Below are 19,177 nucleotides of genomic sequence, written 5' to 3' on the forward strand. Positions count from 1 at the left end.
TACTTTTTCAATCATTGGCTCTTTTAAGAATAGTGATGTTTTCTTTTGTCTACACAATACATATTTGTCTTTCTATACCTAAAAGCATTTATATGTACACAATTTATATTTATATAAAATATATACTACAACATGACATATGTAATATTGCATAATTGTATTGTATTTTTAAAGAGCCCCAAGCAATTAAAAAGTAGATATAATTTTATTTAGCAAGAAATATTTAATATATTATTGCTTTTCTTTACAATTATAGAAATTTAAAGTAAAATGCTCAGCTCTTAGGTTGTATGGGAAGACTTCAGAATAGCTGACAAAAATAGCTTTGAGCAAAACATCAATTCCAAAATAATATGCAACACATCCAAGGAAAAAATTACCAAGAATTAATAATGTTATCAGCTATTAGTTTTTTAGGAATATTTAGAAAATTCATTAAAGCTGCACAACTTCAAAAAATTTTAATGGAAAAGAATATTTTCTTTTGAATAAAACAGATTTGAGGAAAAAAATCAAACTTACAAACATTGAATTGAAATATTCATTGCAAAGCTGTCACAATTTTCATCATCAAAAAAATTTTAAATAGATTTCAAATAACTAAATTTATTAGAAATCTTCAAAATATTATTCCATCTTTTTTATTTCTACATACTTAAAGAACATTAAAAAACTAAATAGTAAAAATTATGGAATGAGATTAAGTTCCACAAAATTAGAGAACTGACAAAAGGAATGATTTCTAATAAACCACTGCCATAATTAATGACAGAATTTCTGTTTAAAAACAGTATTTAAAAATATAATTCTGAAGATATGTTTAACTAATTTACAGCTGGATTTGGAAATCATAAGGAGAATATAAATTATACAATGGAGGATTTATATCATTTAAGCGCTGAGCTTGGGTAAAATCAGCTAAGGATATTTGAAATTTTTTTCATAAATTAAGATGAAATATGTGGCAAATAGAGTAAAATTCCTAAAAAGTATTCATCTTTCATAGTCACATACTATCAGAACAGAACTGCAAGTCATTTGCAGAATTTATTTGACAAATTATTTAGGAGGTTTAAGTGTGCTGTTTTCAGAAATTGGATATGCTGTAGTCATATAATGAACTAATTAATCCATGACCTGATCAATAAGAGGGTTAATTTTTTAACTGAATATTATTCTAATTTAAATAACTCTTGCCATCAGAAAAAATAAGTTGTAAGCATACGTTTTTAGAAATTAGATCAATGCTATTTATCACTCCTGTACTTATTTTAAAAGATTTCTATTTCGCATTACCTTTGTCTTTGCCTCTTAGCAACCAGTTGATTCTATAGTATTTATATAAGTGAAAATAATAACTGATATCAAAGAAGAATATTAAATTTCCTCCTTTGGGTTTAAATGACATTTTAGAGATGGGCAATTCATTTTAATTTCCTGTAGGTTATATATACACATATAAAATATTATATATAAATCCACAAATACACACACATGTGTTAATGTCCCTTTCCTTCCCCATAGACCTATGACTTTATCTGTGTAGAGAATTCACAGTGTGGAATTTCCCTCCCAGATCAGTAACAACTGTAAGGGATACTGAGAAAGATTAAGTGACTTGTTCATCCTTGCACAGCTAGTATCTGTCAGAGCAGAATTTGAAACAAGTCTTTCTTACTCCAAGGTCAGTCATTTGTTCATTACCCCATATAACCCTTATAACTAGATTTAAAATGAAATAAAATTTTCCTTGGCAATAATTGGCAATTGTTGGGTCATTAAGTACATACAGTACAACCTTAATACAAAGTATATGATGTCAGGATTCAAACTATATTATGGAAAAACCGTGCCAGCAATGTACACAATATTAGATAATGTCATTGTAACATGTTAAGTCTTCTAAGAAGAGTGTTGGAATAACGTTTAATGTATTTGGAAATTAGACAAGACTGCCATTTGAAAAATGCAAATTGGGGTAACTCATCAAAATCCCTTCAGGATACAACAGTTTTTTCTTTGATAGAATTCAACTCAATAAACATTTAAGAACTGATACCATATTGGATACCTAGTCCTTTATCACAGTTACTGAGAAAAGCCATATTTATGAGAGGCAGAATAGGCAGTTACCATTGGCATTTTTGAAATCACAAAAATGGGTATCTCCTATAATCTCAATATACCTTCCTCATCAACTAAGAATCTAAATTTTCTTTCATAGAGAACAAAGTCAGAGTTTTAAAAAAAAAAACCTCAAAAGTGTAAATACTCATTGGAGAGATGAATTGATTTCAATTCACTTTGAGATATAAATGGATCTTTTCAGAAAGCCCTTTCCTGAGATTATGCTTGGATAAGAAGAAAATGGCAGGATAGGGAGTATGACAGGGAAGAAATAGGTAGTTACCATGGAAATAAATAAAAACATAGCAAAAGCAACCTTCATTTACTTTACCAATTTTGCCAAGGAGCATCCCTGAAATGGAGAAATGAAATATTGCATGAACCCAAAGAGATAGCAACAGTCAAACTTGTATTTCTTATTGCAACACTAATAAAAATACTGTGGTGATTTGGGGTGAAGGTAATGGATAGTGAAGGAAGTGTGGGAACATGTGAGAAAAAAAAAGAGCTAATAAAATTGGGGCAAGAAGGGAGTATTCTAGAATGGTTTCTTTTGTCATATTTTTAACCCTTCTATCTCAAAATACTACTTACTAAACAATCTTCCTGAAGATATTCTATCCTTAGCTACTAAGAGAGAGGCAATAAGATTCAGTGGATGGATAACTGCTCTCAAATTCACAAAAAGGAGAGCAAGTCCTTTTTTTTTTTTTTTTGACATACACTGATTGTATGATCCTGGGTAAGTAATTTAATATTTCTGGGTAACCAGACAACTCTAAGTCTCTAAGTTTTAGAAAACTTACTAATAAAAGGCGTTTCCTCACTAGGTTCTTCCTACACTGATAAAACCACAGGTCTAGAAAAACCAGTACAACAAAAATATTAACAAAAATACAGTATAGTGCTACCAAAAAATAGGTTTGATTGGCATTCAGAAGACCTGAATTGCAACCGTCTGTCATTTATTTATAAGGTTGAACAAGTCATTTACCCAATTTGGGTTTCATTTTCTTCACTAGCAACATAACGTTGAACTAGACCATTAAGACCTATTCTAGCTCCGATATATGGTCCTATATATTCTCTTTAGTGCATTAATATGACAAGCACAAAGTGATGGATTTAATATAGATAGCTAAATAGATATCAATAGATAGATTGCAATAAGAAGTGGAGTTCAATGAAACTCTTAAGCTACATTCTTTACTAGTCAATGAGGTACAAATGCTGAGAAGACATAGGGAAGGGGTAAAATTTTGCAGTCCTAAAATTTCTCTGGGCACTCAAGTTTCATTTATCTTTTGGTCAAAAAAAATTAAATGTTTTATAAATTAATACTGCAAACCTCAATGAGTCATAAACTTCAAAATATTTTCTCATAGCTATTTTTCTTTCTTTTAAAATCCTTAGATTTACCATAGGTTTCAGAAGGTGAATTTAGTTTCTTCTTGTCATGAAGATCTTTGAAGGAGCAAGTTTGGACCACATCATCTCTACCACATCTCTTTTTTCTAGTAAAATAACTTTAGCTCAACCTTAGCCAGTCATCCAAAGGTGATTTTTCCCATTACAAATGCTAATTTTAAAAGTTTAGGCATTTAGAAATAGGTCAATATGAGAATTTTAAAAATGGCCTCTCAGCTTCAGAGGACTTTGGCTTGGAGAGGGTGGGGCTACCCTCTGTTAACTATCATATGATTCAGGTGTTGAGGAGACAAAAATATACCTGTTGCCTCTTTCAAATTTCTTTCATATACACATCATTTTTAATGACCAAAAAAGTCTATTTATTAGACTTTTTTAGTAATCAGCTCCAAAATCCTAAAAGAAAACTGTTTATCTAAATAATATAGTTCAAATGATAAGCTGTCCTCAAACTCTACACCAATTCAATATTTTACAATTCTTCATAATGAAATAACTTTAATTAGCTGATTGGAAATTAAACTAATTGAGAAAATTTCCCAGCAATATGGTTGTGTGTCAATTCAGCTGTGTACCAAAATGTCAGACATCAAGTACTCAACTCCATTCTAATGCTTTGCCTAATGTATTTACACATAGGAACTTGACCTATGTTTACACATAGGAACAAGGGTATTAGCCTTGACCTGAAATTGGCCAAACTGGCATTACAAGAGAGAGGCAGATAGTATTTTCATAAGGCTCTCTATGTCACAGGTTCCAAGCTGCCAGCACTTCTAACCCCAAAGAAAGAAAGAAATGAAGAATTGAGGGAAAATATCAATAGTATGAAATGTTAAAAAAAAAAAAAGTTTCATATATGGTATAAGGCAGTCATGATAACATTTATCAAATACTATGGCTTTGCTCATTCACATTCTTGTTAAAACAAGAATTGGGAACAGAGATTTTTACATTGTGCCAAAGACCATAATCCCTTTAGTGAGGATGCCAATCCTTTTTTTTCCCAGAGAAACCATTTATTTCCCCATTATACTCATTCATTCTTGAAACTATTGTTGAGAATCAAGCTTTCCTATTCTAGACAAGATAAATCTACCTTTCAGCCAAGTGTAGAAACACTTGATTTGACACCCTCATTTTCAGATGTTGTAGGCAAATATCTCTAAAGGTCTGGTAAGAGTCTATCACTCCTCCTTCCTCCAACTTTGTCACTATTAGGTGAGCCAATTAAAATGCCCTTAAAGTATTGGTGACCTGGGGAGAGAACCAAATAGCAAACGAAGTATACATTTATCAAATTACTAGATACATACAGGAAAATGAATTTTCAGAAATCTAAAATTCTACCAAAGAAGCAGCAAGATTCATAGAAAAAGCCTCCAACTATAGCCTAGAGAAGCTGTCAAAGCATTGTTTTAAGAATTTTTTTTAAAACCCTTTCTTCACACTTGTATTATAAAGCTAAAGGATGTTTTCTAAGGATTTTAAAATTTTTTCTGGTTTATTTGCATTTCTACCTCACATGACATCGCTTATAGTTTATTATCCTGACATTTCAGACATCAAAGTGATATTAGATACTGAAACCATAGAGGCTTTATCAAAAAACATTTTCAATTAGATTGGGCACCAGTATTTTCACATCGTTAAAATTATAATTAAATCAATATAATAGAATCTGTCAACTACTTGCAGGCTCTATGGGAGTGAAATATTCAAGTCTCAGCAGGGCTACAGAAAAAAAAGGCTGTTATACTTTTTCATATTACTGAATTTGAGGGCTTAATGCATTAGAAACGCATTTTAATAAAATCATAAGCATTATGGCTAAAATTTAGTACTACAACACATAACTGTAATTAGAAAGCCACAGAAAATTATTACCCTTAAAAAAGGGAGCTTTATAAAGTACTCAAGCTCCCACCTGGTCTTGGAAGCTATGTAGATGCATAACAGTCAATGCCATTAATATATTAGCCTAAAAAATAATATAAGAAACATCAGAGGAATCGGTTTTAAAAAATCAATCTTTTATTTCTGAAACTGAAAAAAAAATAGCCTGAGAAAAGAATAAAAGAGCACTGTCAGAGATACACAATATAACTAAGCAGCTCTGAGAGGCAGTCAGGCTGTATAAATTAGGGTCGGTAGATAGCGAATGGGAAATATGACGGACCCCTGGCTAGTTCACAGCGGGAACTTTGCAGAGAAGCTTGCAGCGCCGGGCATATGCAAACTGATGTGGTTCAGCTTGTCAGCCCCACTCTATGTAAAACGCTAAAAGGCCATGTCAGCAGCTTGTCCCCAAGGCTACCAAGGGAGACCTTTCCAGGGTGGATGGGAGCTACACAAAGGTCTGAGAACTAAATAGAGGTGAAGGCTACAGCCCTCTCCCAGACATTTAAACAAGCCGGGAGGCAAAAGACGGGGAAGAACCCGGAGGGTACTAAGAAAGAGGGTGAGAGAACAGCTATACTAATTGACAGAAATACTGGACATTGGAGTAGAAAACCAGCTGGCTTAATGGAGAGGGAGAGGGAGGAGATAAGGAGCTGTTCTAGTTTGCAATTAATTCCCAGTTCGCTACTTTGTTCTAGACTAACTTTCTTCTTTCTCCTTAGACTGAGATGTGTGCTTTGGAAGTTGGGAAGGGGACGGGAAGGTGGCAGCTATTCTTTAAAAAGACAAAAACTACTCGGGGGAATTAACCAGAAAAAAAAAAAGTGCTGGTCCTAGAACACACAGTGGGAACGTGTGCACGCTGAGGTACCTACCATGGTATTCTTGTCCAGGTACATAGTAGCTTGGGTTTCCTGCAATGTGCAGGGAAATGAGCACTTCTCCCTGCTCCCCATCCCCTTCCAGCTCCCCGTGGTGGGTGCATAGGAAAAAGAAGGGCGAGAAGCGGGGGTAATAGCCCACTGCGCCCTTCACCCTTAGCATCGCCCCCAGCCACAGCGCCAGGAGGAAAGTCCACCGCTTAGCGAAACTCCGCTCCATGCTGCCGCTGCCGCTGCTGCTCCCGTGGCCGCCGGCCCCGCGCGGAGCTCATTCAGTTTGGGAGAGGACAGGAGATGCTGGGATGAAGGCTCCAGGACAGGGGGAAGGGAAGGAGTCGAGAGGGGGCTGGGGCGAGCCTCCCTCCGGGAAAGTTCAGGAGCCGCCGATGGAGCAATAGCAGGAAAAGGCGACCCGGATCCGAAGTTTGCGGTCGCTCGTGCGGTTGAGGGAGAGCGGGCCGGCGGGGAAGGCTGTCAGCGGACGGCTGCGCCTCGGCTGCCTCCGCGCGGACACCCAGGTCCAGGACTGGGAAAAGCTCCCGCCTCCTCTCCACACCTTCTTAAAGCCCCGGGCAGCGAGTCCTCCCCCTCTACACCACACGTGTCCCCGGCCGGGCTATGCCCGCCCTCGCTTCCTCCCAGCGCTCGGGGCTCTCGTTCCCTCCCTCCTCCTCTCCCTCCTCTTCTCAGTCCCTCCCTCCCTTTCTCAGTCTCTTTCTGGCAACTTGGGAGGAACTGGGCGAACACTCTGCTGGGTTCAGGGGTCCGAGTTTGCAGGAGAAGAGGGAGCAGAGTGGTGAAGGGAGGGGCTGGAAAGCAATGCTGGGCGTGCTGATTGGGGATGGAAGGGGAGAAGATCGGGGAGAAAGGAAAACAGCACTAGATATGATTATTTTTCCCCAGGTATCTTGGCAAAAGAAGGGATCATAAAATCCCATATCTCTTTCAGCTGAAAAGGGGGTTGAGGAGGAGGAGGGAAGAGAAAGAAATGGATGCGTGCTTGCACTGGAGACGGTCAGAAAGCTGGTTGGGAGACTCGGGCCCCGCTCCTCTTTCTTTGTCTGTATTGGTTGCTCTTCCTCCCTTGCAGCCTCTTGGCCTCTCCAGCTATAGTCAAGACTTGTTCTAATAAACTGCCCGTGGAACCTCAACCTGGGAGGAGACACATAGAGTCTCCTCAGGGTCCACTTGAGCTTTCTTCCCTTCCAGTGCTCTCATCTCTTCTAGCATCCCCACCCCTGCACTCTGCAGCTCCAGAACCTCATCTGTATCCAGGTTTAAAATGAGATTAAACCAAAGTAGAATTGACAGCTTCAAGTGTTGCCTGGAAATGATGATTTGTGACTCCAGGGTGGAAGGGAAATGTGTGGATAAGGAAAGATATAGCTAGGATTCGACAGTGACTCTTCTTTGGACTGAAATGTACTATTTATTGTTTTTGGTTTTGTTTTTGTGTTTAGGAAAAAGGGTGGTGGTTTTTTGTTTGTTATTGATTGTTAGTGTTTATTTTCCTTTAAGTATCATATCAGTTCTGACAAATGTCACTGAAGTGGGGGGTGGGGGTGGGGAGCCCATTCAGGGAAGGGAGCTGGCAACAGTGATTGAAAGGGGTGGTAATGAGCAGCTGAACACGAAGCCGTGGGGAAGTGGAATAATTCATAAAACACGTTTTTAACAGAGGATGGCTGGCAGGAGCACTGACTGCAGTATCAAGAGAGAAGGGTGGGGGGAGCTGAATTGCTAGATGTTAATTCCTTTCCCCACCCCCATTTGGCTTGCCACCAAACCCATATAAACCCACCACAAAAATTAGTAAATGCTGAAATTGGAAGGGATGCCATATCTAGTAGTGTTTTTTTGAAGTGCAAAAGGCATGATCCAAGGGGAGTCTTTTATATTCATCTCATTGCCAAAGGGAAGAGCTTTTTCCTTTCTCATCCCTCCTGCCCAGAACCATTTTCAGGCAGAAAAAGTAAAAAATAAAACAAGAAGAAAGCCCATCTTTAACGCCTTCACCATCCTTGAGGCCTCTGTTGCTCACTTATCATATACATGACATTCATTTCTTGCATCAGATTCGTTTAGCAGCATTTCATTTTTTAAAAAATATGCAATTATTAAGTACCTACTATGTGTCAGGCATTGTATCAGATCTGCAAATACAAAAATAAAAACCTTAAACTCCATAGGGAAGTGGGATATACAGAAGGAGCACACACTCTTAAGACACATGAGTAAAGAGAAAATATGTACAAAGTAGATAGAAGGCAATTTCTGAGGGATGGAGGCCAGTGAGTCACTAGAAGCTGAGGGAGAGAGCAGGAATCAGGAGAGGTTTCTTGGAGAAGATGACACTTGAGCTGACCTTTTTTTTCCAGATAAAACTAGAGCTAAAAGAAACTTACTTCTAATAATAAGTTTATTACCAAGTCTGGTCTGGTCTGTTGGGCATAAAACCCATGTTATTTTAGACCGCAGGTGAAAAGAATCTGAATTTTTTAAGATTCCAACTAAAAAGACTAAAATTGGGGGAGCTTGAGACAAAGATGTATAAGCTCTCCACTCCTCTTAAACCATGCACATGTGTTATCAGTTTGATTTTTCTACTTAATCCTTCTTAAATTCCCATGCCCTCAGAAGAATTATTTGTGAGCATTTGCATGAATTTTAGCTTTTGTGACAAAGGCACATCCCTGTCTGCAGGAAAAGCCATTCTCACCAAATAATGTTCAAGCTTCCTCATGTGTCTCTGCCAATATAGTACATATTCCCAGCTTCCCATAGCCTTATAGTTTCCATGCATAGCCTTTCCTATATAGATACTGCCAGCTATGCCTAACTGTGCCAGCTTGTGTGTGCCTGATGGTTTAGTGATATGAACTTAGAATGGTGCAGAATTCCCTTCTGTGATCTAATCCTTGAAACAGTCTGCTGTGTGGATTTCTGTAATCCGTGTATTTGTCTACTAGTGCATGGTCTTTCTAATCAGTTCAACCAAACTGCAGAGCTATTTTCAAAGGGACATTGATTTTCATGTTTACATTTTAGCCTCATTATTGATTTATTAAGATGGTGGTACCTACCACAGTACTGGTCAAATAGAGGTATCTGATTTGTTTTTATAAGTATTTCATGTTGTTTAATTGTGGTTGTGTTTGTAAATCATTTCTTGATTCCCTGTTACCTGTAGGTTGGTATTTGGAACATAAGATCATATATCTAGAGCTAAAGGGGATCTCAGAGATTTTGTGACTTGTCCAGGACCACACAAGTAGTAAATGCTTGCATCAGGATTTGAATTTTTTAAAAATATTATTTGAATCCTGGTCCTTTGACTCCAAATCCAGAACAGTTTTCATTATGGTATTTTGTAACTTAAAGATCTCAACTATCACCTCCAGATAGATGACTCCTGAAACACTATTTTCAGCCATTACTTTTCTTCTGTGCTTTTGATTATATGACTTCTAAGGTCCTTTTAAGTTCTAACTATATGAACCTGTATTATGTTACATTTACCTAATGTTAATAATGCATAGTAATGTTAGTACAGAATGGAAATTAATCTGTAAAACTATGTATAACATGATGTATGAAATTTTTAAAAAATGAGTTGCAAGTTCAGAAGACCTGAGTTCAAGTGGTTCTGCCCTTTGTTAGCTGAATGACCTTATTTAAAGCATTCAATATTCCTACATTTCACTTGCACCATTTTAAAAATAGGAATTGTAATACATTAGTTATTCCTTCCACATTGTGATTTTCCCATGTTGAGTTTGATATATTTTGGATCAGCATAAGAAATTAAATAGGAATTTTTTTTTTTAATTTTACAGAAACCTCAGATGACAGGCAAAGGCCAGCAGATGACACAGGAAAAAAAAAGTTTAGAAACTCAGAAATGCATAAAACATATGTGTAGCATTGTATAATAGCAATATATTTAATCTGGACTTCTTCTCTGGCACCAAAAGAGGGACAAAATTTTTATGTGGATTTTTCAGATGGGAGGGGGACGCACCCCTAACCTCCAATAAGTGGAAGGGATAAATATACCTATTTCACAGAGCTGTTTTAAAAATCAAATAAAAAAATTATGTAAAGTGTTTGGTAACCATAAAGAGCTATATCAGACATCACAAGAATGAACTTCCTCCATTACTGCTCACAGTTCCTTAATTGCTTATGAGAAGAAAATGTGTATAGGGAAGAGAAAGTGTTCTGGGAAATAAATAGTTCTCAGAGGACTGATAGATTGAGGTTCACTTCTGGACCACTGTTTCCAATTGTTTTTGAAGCCCTACAGAGTTTTTCATTAACAAGTATAAGGAATGTTTAAATAGAACCCCTGGGTTGTGTCAAACTGGACTGGATGGGGGTGGAGGGGTTGCTATACCTCATTTTCAAGGCCTTTGGCTTAATAACATCAGTGCTATTTCCTTTTAATTTTAATCAAAACTCTATGGAGATGCTGACTCAAAATCAAGCTAATAACAATCTAATTAATGAATTTATTTAAAATACTTTGTAAAAAACTGGAGAATTGATGATATAGGCAGTACCACCTATTAAGCTTGAAGCCACACACACCAAAAGTTAATGACAAAGCTAGGTTAAAATATAAGAGTCCCAATTAGCAATCTACAGGCTAACCTTTAGACCTTCCTTTCTACTCAGTGCGCCACAACAAACACCTTTGGAAAAAGCATTTTCTGTTTTTCAGAACAGATAAACCTACTGTGGTATGATTTTTTAAGACAAACTAAACAGAAGTGGTTGTTAAGTGAAATTCTTTGAAATGACATTTACAAAAAGTTAAAGCTGAAATGAAAAGAAAGATGAATGAGCAAATTTATAGTGAGGGAAACAAATTTGTTGAAATGAACAGATAATTAAAACAATTAGAAGTTTTCTAATGGCATATTCTGATTATCAACTCAATTCTTACTGATATATAGATAGATATGTGTATATACATATATGAGGCAAGTAATATGTGTATATATAATATATATATACACACACATATGTGTGATTCAACAAATTACCCACTGTTTTTTAGTATGGAGTAAAAAGTCATGAAACAATCTGAGGCATATTTTATTTATTCATGCATTATATTTATACATTTATATCTATGAGAGATTATGGGTTAGAAAATTAAGGATAAATTGTCAAAGTAAAATTTAATTTACAAAAATACCTTATTTGAATCCTTATCCCCTTTTTCAAGAGGGGCCTTATTTGAGATTGTGAAATATATGAAAGACAGGATTTCACCACTTCCTATTTCTATGCAAAATCAAACAAAAAATCTATAAAATCACATAAATCAGACAAGCAGTTTTTTCAGTCAATAAATATTTATTAATCATTTATTATTTGCAGCTTGAAATAGCAAGTATGCAAGTGATAAAAAGAAAGACAAGACCCCTGCTGTCAGGAAGCTTATAATCTTGTAGAGGAGATTACATAAGAATACAAATAAGGATGATCTAAACCATATTTAATATAAAAAGTATTATATGATAGTATAAGGGAGAGATCATGTGAGGATAGAGGAAGATAATGAAAAATTTCACGAAGTAACTGACAGTAGGACAAAAAGAAAGGGTGGAAGGAAGTATTTTAGGTTTAGTGAAAGATGTGAATAAAGGGAAAGAGGTGGGAAAATATGGGATATGTGAAAGGGGCAACAGTGAGTCAGATTTGGAGTTGAAATAAGAATAAATGAAATGAAAGATGATCTTAGTGTGGGTACACAGAGAAACCATGAAAAATCTAAGAATTTTTAAAAATGTGTGATAGATGGCAGTAAGAGCAAATAATGAAGGATAACTATGAAGGTGTGGCTTAGTCTTCTAAAAACAGGGTTAGAAGCACTGAAGCTCCGAGGTTGACAATAAATATGGGATTTTTTAGAAAGCTATGTTAAGGAAAAGAGGAGGATCAAATTGGGATTAGGCTCATACATAGTTCAAGATAAATAAAGCCATAATAAGGGGCAAGAAAGAAAAGGCAAATTTATTCCATTTCTATTTCACTTTGGTTTTCTCTTCCTGGCAGTATGATTTGTGAACTAAAAAAAGGGCAGAACAAAAATGGCTAATATAGAGATGAAACAGAAGTTAAATAAAAAGTAGTAAGAAAGCCCTTAATTTTTAAGTCACCATTCCTGGATGAACATAATGAACTGTTTTGTTGTCAGTGAAAAAGATTATGGAAAATGAGAGAGGCTACAAGATTGAAGAAATATTAAATGATGTCCTATTTAAAAAAAAAGGGAAGAGTGCATAGGATTAAATTTCCTGACAAACATTGATAATGAAAGGAATGAATTATAAAGATTTTTAAAAAGAGAAGTTATGATCACCAGAAGTCAATATAGTTTTATAAAGAACAGATTGTTAGCCTCATTTCCTTTTTACTTTCCAGAATGACTAGGCTGCTAGATTAAAAGAAAGACATATACATAGTTTATGTACATTTCAGAGAAGCATTTGACAAAGTCTTGAACATTATCATGGTGGACAAGGTGGATAGATATGGGCTAAGGAAAAAAAAACATAGTTATAGCAGGAAGTGATTGAATGAATCAGACTCAAAGTGAAGTCAAAGAATCATAATTATTCTGATGTCATTTGGGAGAAAGCTCTCAAGTTGAAAACCTCAGGGATCTATCTACCTTTGGTGCTATGCTTGTGAATGACTTAAATGAAGGTATAGTATGCTCTTCAAATTTCCAAATTTCATGAAGTTAGGAAAGACAGCAAATTAGATGACAGAATCAAGATTCAAAAATATCTCAGAAAATGAGACAAATTTGGATGAAATTTAATAAAGAAATATAAAATCCTATATATTGATCAAGCAAATTAGTATCACAAGTACACATCTGGAAAGGTGTGGCTAGAAAGAATCAATATGAAAAAAAATTTTAGAGTTTAATGAGCTATAAATTCAATACATTCCGATGTTGCACCAAGAAAGGTAATATTATCTTACATTATGAAGAGAAGTATTTTACAGCATGAAAAAAAGGTAGTGTCCAGATTATAGGAAGTATGAGTACTTTAATCAACAATTTAAGTCTGTAGTATTTAGTTCAGTTTGGGGCACTACACTTTATATAGTGGGGGGCAGGAAAGGAGGGGAGGATGATAAATAGAGGAAGGGAAGCCTCTTGAAAACTGAGGAATATTCAAAGGAAAGAGGCCATAATTGTGAGGGGAATAGAAAACCTATCACACAAAGGTAAGTGAAAAGGGATTGAGGGTGTTTATGCTGAGAAGAATTAGGGGATGATATAATAGCATTCTTCAAGCATTTGAAAGGTAATAATAAAAAAAAATTATGAAAATTCTGCCCTAGGGGCAATATGTGGAAGTTGCAAAGAGGTTGAGTTAAATTAAATGTAAAAAACAACAACAACAAAAAAACCATTAAAATATTCTGGTGATTTGAGTTATTCCAAAAACAAAAACAAGAAACAAGAAAATGCCCTTTTGGAGCCACATGTACTAAAATGTTTGTGGCAGCCCTTTTCATAGTGATAAGAAAGTGGAAACTGAGTGGAGAATGGCTGGAAAGTTATTGTTTATGTATGTTATGGAATATTATTGTTCTATAAGAAATGATCAGGAGGGATGATTTTAGAAAGACCTGCAGAGACTTACACGAACTGATGCAAAGTGAAATAAGCAGAACCAGGAAATCATTGTACATGGCAAAAAGAAGCTTATATGATAATCAATTCTAATGAAAGTGACTCTTTCCAACAATAAGATGATTGATGCCAGTTCTGATGAACTTGTGATGAAGAGAGCCATCTATATCCTGAGAGAGAGAGGACTGTGGGAATTGAATGTGGATCACAACATAACATTCTCACCCTTTTTGATGTTGTTCACTTGCATTTTGTTTTCTCACTCATTTTCTTTCCTTTTTGATCTGATTTTTGTTGTGAAACAAGAGAATGGTATAAATATGTTTACACATATTGGATTTAACATATATTTTAATATATAATATATATTTGATTATTTGCCATCTAGGGGAGGGAGTGGGGGAAAGAAGGGGAAAATCTGAAACAAAAGGTCATACAAGGGTAAGTGTTGAAAAATTATCCATACATATGTTTTGAAAATAAAAAGTTTTTTAAAAAAAGAAAGAAAAAAACATTCATTTTTTTTTAAAAAAAGAAAATGATCCTTTTATGACGTCGGGGTTCCTCCTTCTTGGAACTCTTCAAGTAAAGCCTGGATAACCACTTGATGATCATAGACTTACCTCTATATGAAGATTGGATGTGGTGGATTCTGACCTCCTTTCCATCTCTGAATTTCTGTGATTTTGTTAAATAATTCTGGAAATAGAAGACTGGAGCTAAAATGTGGAGTTAACTTGAATGTTAGAGTAACTTTTTTTTTGTTTCTCCTACCAAGGAGAAAGAAACATAGAGAAAGACACCTGCAGATTAGATAAGGATTCTTTGGGTTATATTCCATGAAAAAAAGAGATACCACTACTCTCCCTATTCCCCCACATACAACATCAGCGGCTACCTCTGTCTTTGCTCTGAGAGATCTGTTAGAAGTATTTTAACTACCCTCCCCCCTTTGCCTGCAGATGGCAGGCATAACCAACAGATTTTTCTGTTCTTTAAGTTGTTTTTTTTTCTGTTTTTCATAGTAACTCAAAAGCTGTCTTTTCTTTGACATAAAATCGTAACTGGTCATAACGTCTTTATGATATGTATATATTCCTGATGGCAAATTGAGGAGCTTCAAGAGGAAAGGATCAGCCAATGGATCATAATTACACTCAGAGAAGACTTTAAAGACTTTAAAGACTGCTCTGTATTGATTTGGGTGGGCAGTAAAGAAGATGCTAAACATAACAGTGGACTATATTCAAAAGGTTTTTGTGAGATTTGATGTGTGAGATTTGATGTTTTGAATAACTTAAAATTTTCCCAATAGTAGAAAAATACTGAACCACAGACCTCAGGTTTGCTCATTACCATAAACTATGTAGAAATAATTAGTAAATATATTTAGTTTGTGTAAGAAGTTTGGAAAAGGCAAGGCACTTTCTTCTGCATCAATTAGCTTCAAGCAAACTCATATCCTTTTTTATCCTTTTTCTTTTGAAGATGAATTGTTTCTCTTAAGAAGCAACAAAAGTCATTTCTAAGAGCCAAATAAAAGAAGAATTTGTGGAAAAAAAGATAAACATACTTGCTTTCCAAAGGTGGGAGCCAGAGTAGGGAATAAGTACTTTGAGTTTCTCCATCAATAGCCATTCTTTTCGTGAACATTAGAACACTATTGAAGAAGCTCAGCGGGCAGTTAATAAATGAATGAACTAGGATTGTGGCTGAAGGGATTTTAAGAAGAATATTGAAGAGATAAATGTGTAAGATTTAATGACTAACTGGAGGTATGAGAAAAGGAATAATGATTTTAAAGTTGCTATCATAAGTGATCAGGTGATCCAATGGTGACCTAAGTGATTACATAAAAGAATCAGTTAGAGGGGCAGTAAGAAAAATTTTTATTTCAGTTTTGGATACATAGAGCTTGTGATGCTAATGGAGCTGGGGCACATCTAAGTGGAGATGTCCAGTAGCCAATTAAATGCAAATTTGAGACTCAGGAATGAAGTCATTACTGGAAATACAGATTTGGTAGTTCTAGTAGTCCAAAAACAAAACAAACAAACAAAAAACTTTCTTTTGGGACATCTAACATTTTCTTATAATAAGCTATCTCTACTCTACTCTATGCATATTCTCTTCTTCATGGAATCTCTCTTTCCCTTTTCTGGAATTTCTTATTTTAGTTTAAAAATTGAATAAATAAATAAAATCTTTATAATCAAACTTGCTAATTACTGTTCCCTTTATGTGATGTCAAATATGGTAAACCATTCAGATGAGCTTGTTAGAAATGGCATCTTTCTTTTTAAAAGTAAGAAGTAGCTTTTGGAGTAAGGTATAGTGAGATTATGACAAAAGTGGCAGGAGGAAAGAATGCATGGGTTTCCAGTCCCTACACTCAACTGATACTTCTCTCTCCAAGATTACCAATCATCTCTTAACTTAAATTCAAAGGTCTTTTCTCAATCTCCAAAATATTTGATCTTTCTTCAACTTTATAGACAATTAGTTTCCTTCTAAATATTTCCTTCTCTCTTGCTGTTCTTGACAAATACTTTGCTCAATAGAAAAAGTTTGGAGAAGGGTTGTTTTTTTGGGGGGGGGAGGAGAAGATTAAAAAGTACCATTTGGGGCACATATATTTTGAGATATTAATTAGAATCCTGATGGAAATATCCAGTAACCAGTTAATAATGAATATATGGAATTAATGATAAAGATAAGAGGTGAATTTTTATATTATAAGCCATAGAGGTGATAAATGAGATGACTAAAATAAAGAGGATATAGAGAAAGAAGAGGTTCCAAGGTAGTCTTGAGGGAAGCTCGTGTTTTGTGAGTGGGAAGCAAATGATTATTCTGCAAAAGAAATTCAAAAGGAATAGTCAGACAGGTAAAAGGAATACTACCATTCTTCTATTTATTCTGGTTCTTAATCCTCAAGTTATCTTTGACTCTTCCTTCTCCCCCATTCCCTTTATTTAATCAATTGTGAAGTCCACCTCCCCCACCCCAAGCATATCTCATATCCATCACCTTCCCTTCTCACAAAGTTACAATGTTATTTAAATTCTTATCGTTTCTCAACTGGATTATTTCCAGCAGCATGAACAGTACTGAAAAGTTGCACTCGAATTACCTGCACCCAAGATTTTTCCTCTCCAACTGATCCTTCATACTGCTGCCAAGTTAATATTCCTAAAACACAGGTCTAATCATGTCACTTTCCTATCTTCAGAGGCTCGTTGCCTTAAATATTTCTATATCTATATTTATAGATAGATAGACATCTATATCTATATCTATATATCTCTCAGCTATGCTTTAGGGAGTTAAGAATGAGGAAGAAGGAGAAAAAGTCATTAAATCTAAAAATTAAGAGGTTATTGATAACTTTTGTGATAATTTCATTAGTATTCTGAGATAAAAGAAAAAACAAAACAAAAATTCTTTATCTATCCTACCTTTCCTTCTCAATTCACTACCAAAGTTCTAACCTGTGGAATATTCTTTCTTGCTATATTTCCTCTCTATTTATTCACCCCTTAGACTTCTGCCTAGTTAGTTATTTCTGTACATATTGTCATTATTCCATTAGACTATAAGATCCTTGAAAACAGGGTCTTTGGATTATCTACCTTTGTAATAATTACCTCGTCGCTATATCATTATTACAATCCTCATTTCTTCCCTACTTTAACCCTGGACTGCTTTGGTTGTGATAGATAAGTTTTCTTCTTCTATTGCTAGTAATGAGACTTCTGCTATACTATTTGTCGGCCTTCTTGCCTTCCTTCTAGGTCCCTTTTATATATTATTTTTCCTCCTTAGAATATGAACTCCTAGAGTTTAGAGACTTGCTTACTTGATTACATTTGTATTCCCAGCTCTTAACACATTGTCTGGCACATAGTAGACATTTAATATTTTTTTCCTGATTAATTGTACTGAGGAAATCAACCAGAAGCTAATTCTATTATTCCACTCTGACTACCTATGATATAGGAAACATATTTTCTAGGGCCTTGCCACATAAAGGAGGTTAGCTTTTTTTTTTTTAGGTCCTATCCTATGAGGCTTAGTGAATGAAGTTTGAGCTATTTCTTTTCCTTAAAAGTATTAAAATTATTCTTGAGAACTTATTGGCTCAAGGGGTTAAGGACTTGGCTACTGATGTGGCTCTCTTATTTCTTGAGTGCAAAAGTCCACAGGAAACTTCAATTCCCTTTAGGTTTTGGAAAAGGATTCCAGAGCAGTCAGCTATCTTTCTCCTGACTTAGCCACTTTGCCCCAGCTACCTCCTGTCTCAGCCTCTGGGGATTCCTTTTCCCATTGCTGGGAGGGGAAGGAGTAAGAAGTAAGGAAAAAGTGGAGACCGGCTAAGTGGAGTTGGTGCCCTTCAAAGAACCTCCATTTTGGGGAAGAACCCTCCTGATTCACCAGACTTTTATACCACTACTCCTGTACAGAGATACCTTCTCTTGGTCCCTTCTCCCCTCCCACACAAAATATTCACATACCTTTCAGTTCCCTTTTATGTTTTGTCTTCCCCCATGAAAAGATAAGGGCCTTGAAAGCAGATAAAGTCTATTTATTTATATTTGAAATTTTTGTTTATATTTGAATAATCAACTTACACTTTAATCTTAGCACAGTATTTTGTACAAGGTGAACACAGTAAAAATTTGGTGATTTTATTATCCAATGGCATGAACAGTACTGAGAAGCTGCACTCAAATGAATCAAGACTATGGATTCACTGTATATTTTTCCCTACTATCATAAGTAATCTCTTTTTGTTAGTTGTTAGAAGCTTAGTAAACTTCTAGGGGACTGTCCTGAGTCGAGCTCTCTACCCCATTACTAGGGCCTAGCAATAATGTTTTGGAAACATACTATGACAATCCAATGAATCTATTAGTTCAACGTGGGTATTACTTCCAATGATATAAATTCCAACCCATCCATACTTGACCATCTTATGTCATTCCTGTCCCTGTCCTTGTATAACTTCATTATACTGGAGTCTTTACTCCTGAGATTCTTTCTTAGTCACTCAAAGCAATAATTGGAATTGAACTATAATCTCTTTCATCTCTAAATCCTATAATTATATGTTTTCAATCACTTTTTCTTTTATTGTTTGACCTTAAGATCAAAAATATAGAAGTAAAGAAAA

The 19,177-nt window shown here is 35.3% G+C and overlaps 1 protein-coding gene across 4 annotated transcripts in view; it reads right to left on the reverse strand.

Annotated features, from left to right (window-relative positions):
• Positions 1 to 6,939, reverse strand: part of RELN (reelin) — a 515,944-nt gene extending 509,005 nt beyond the window's left edge. For 2 of the 4 annotated variants that reach the window (XM_031938705.1, XM_031938703.1), the window contains exon 1: positions 6,333 to 6,939. In XM_031938705.1, coding sequence (XP_031794565.1) covers positions 6,333 to 6,558 — 226 coding nt within the window. In that variant the 5' untranslated portion in view covers positions 6,559 to 6,939. The remainder of the gene's footprint in view (positions 1 to 6,332) is intronic. The other 2 variants (XM_031938706.1, XM_031938704.1) reach the window with 1 other exon arrangement.
• Between the last annotated feature and the right edge of the window lie 12,238 nt (positions 6,940 to 19,177).

Source organism: Sarcophilus harrisii, chromosome 5, assembly GCF_902635505.1.
Source record: "Sarcophilus harrisii chromosome 5, mSarHar1.11, whole genome shotgun sequence".
Taxonomy (NCBI): domain Eukaryota; kingdom Metazoa; phylum Chordata; class Mammalia; order Dasyuromorphia; family Dasyuridae; genus Sarcophilus; species Sarcophilus harrisii.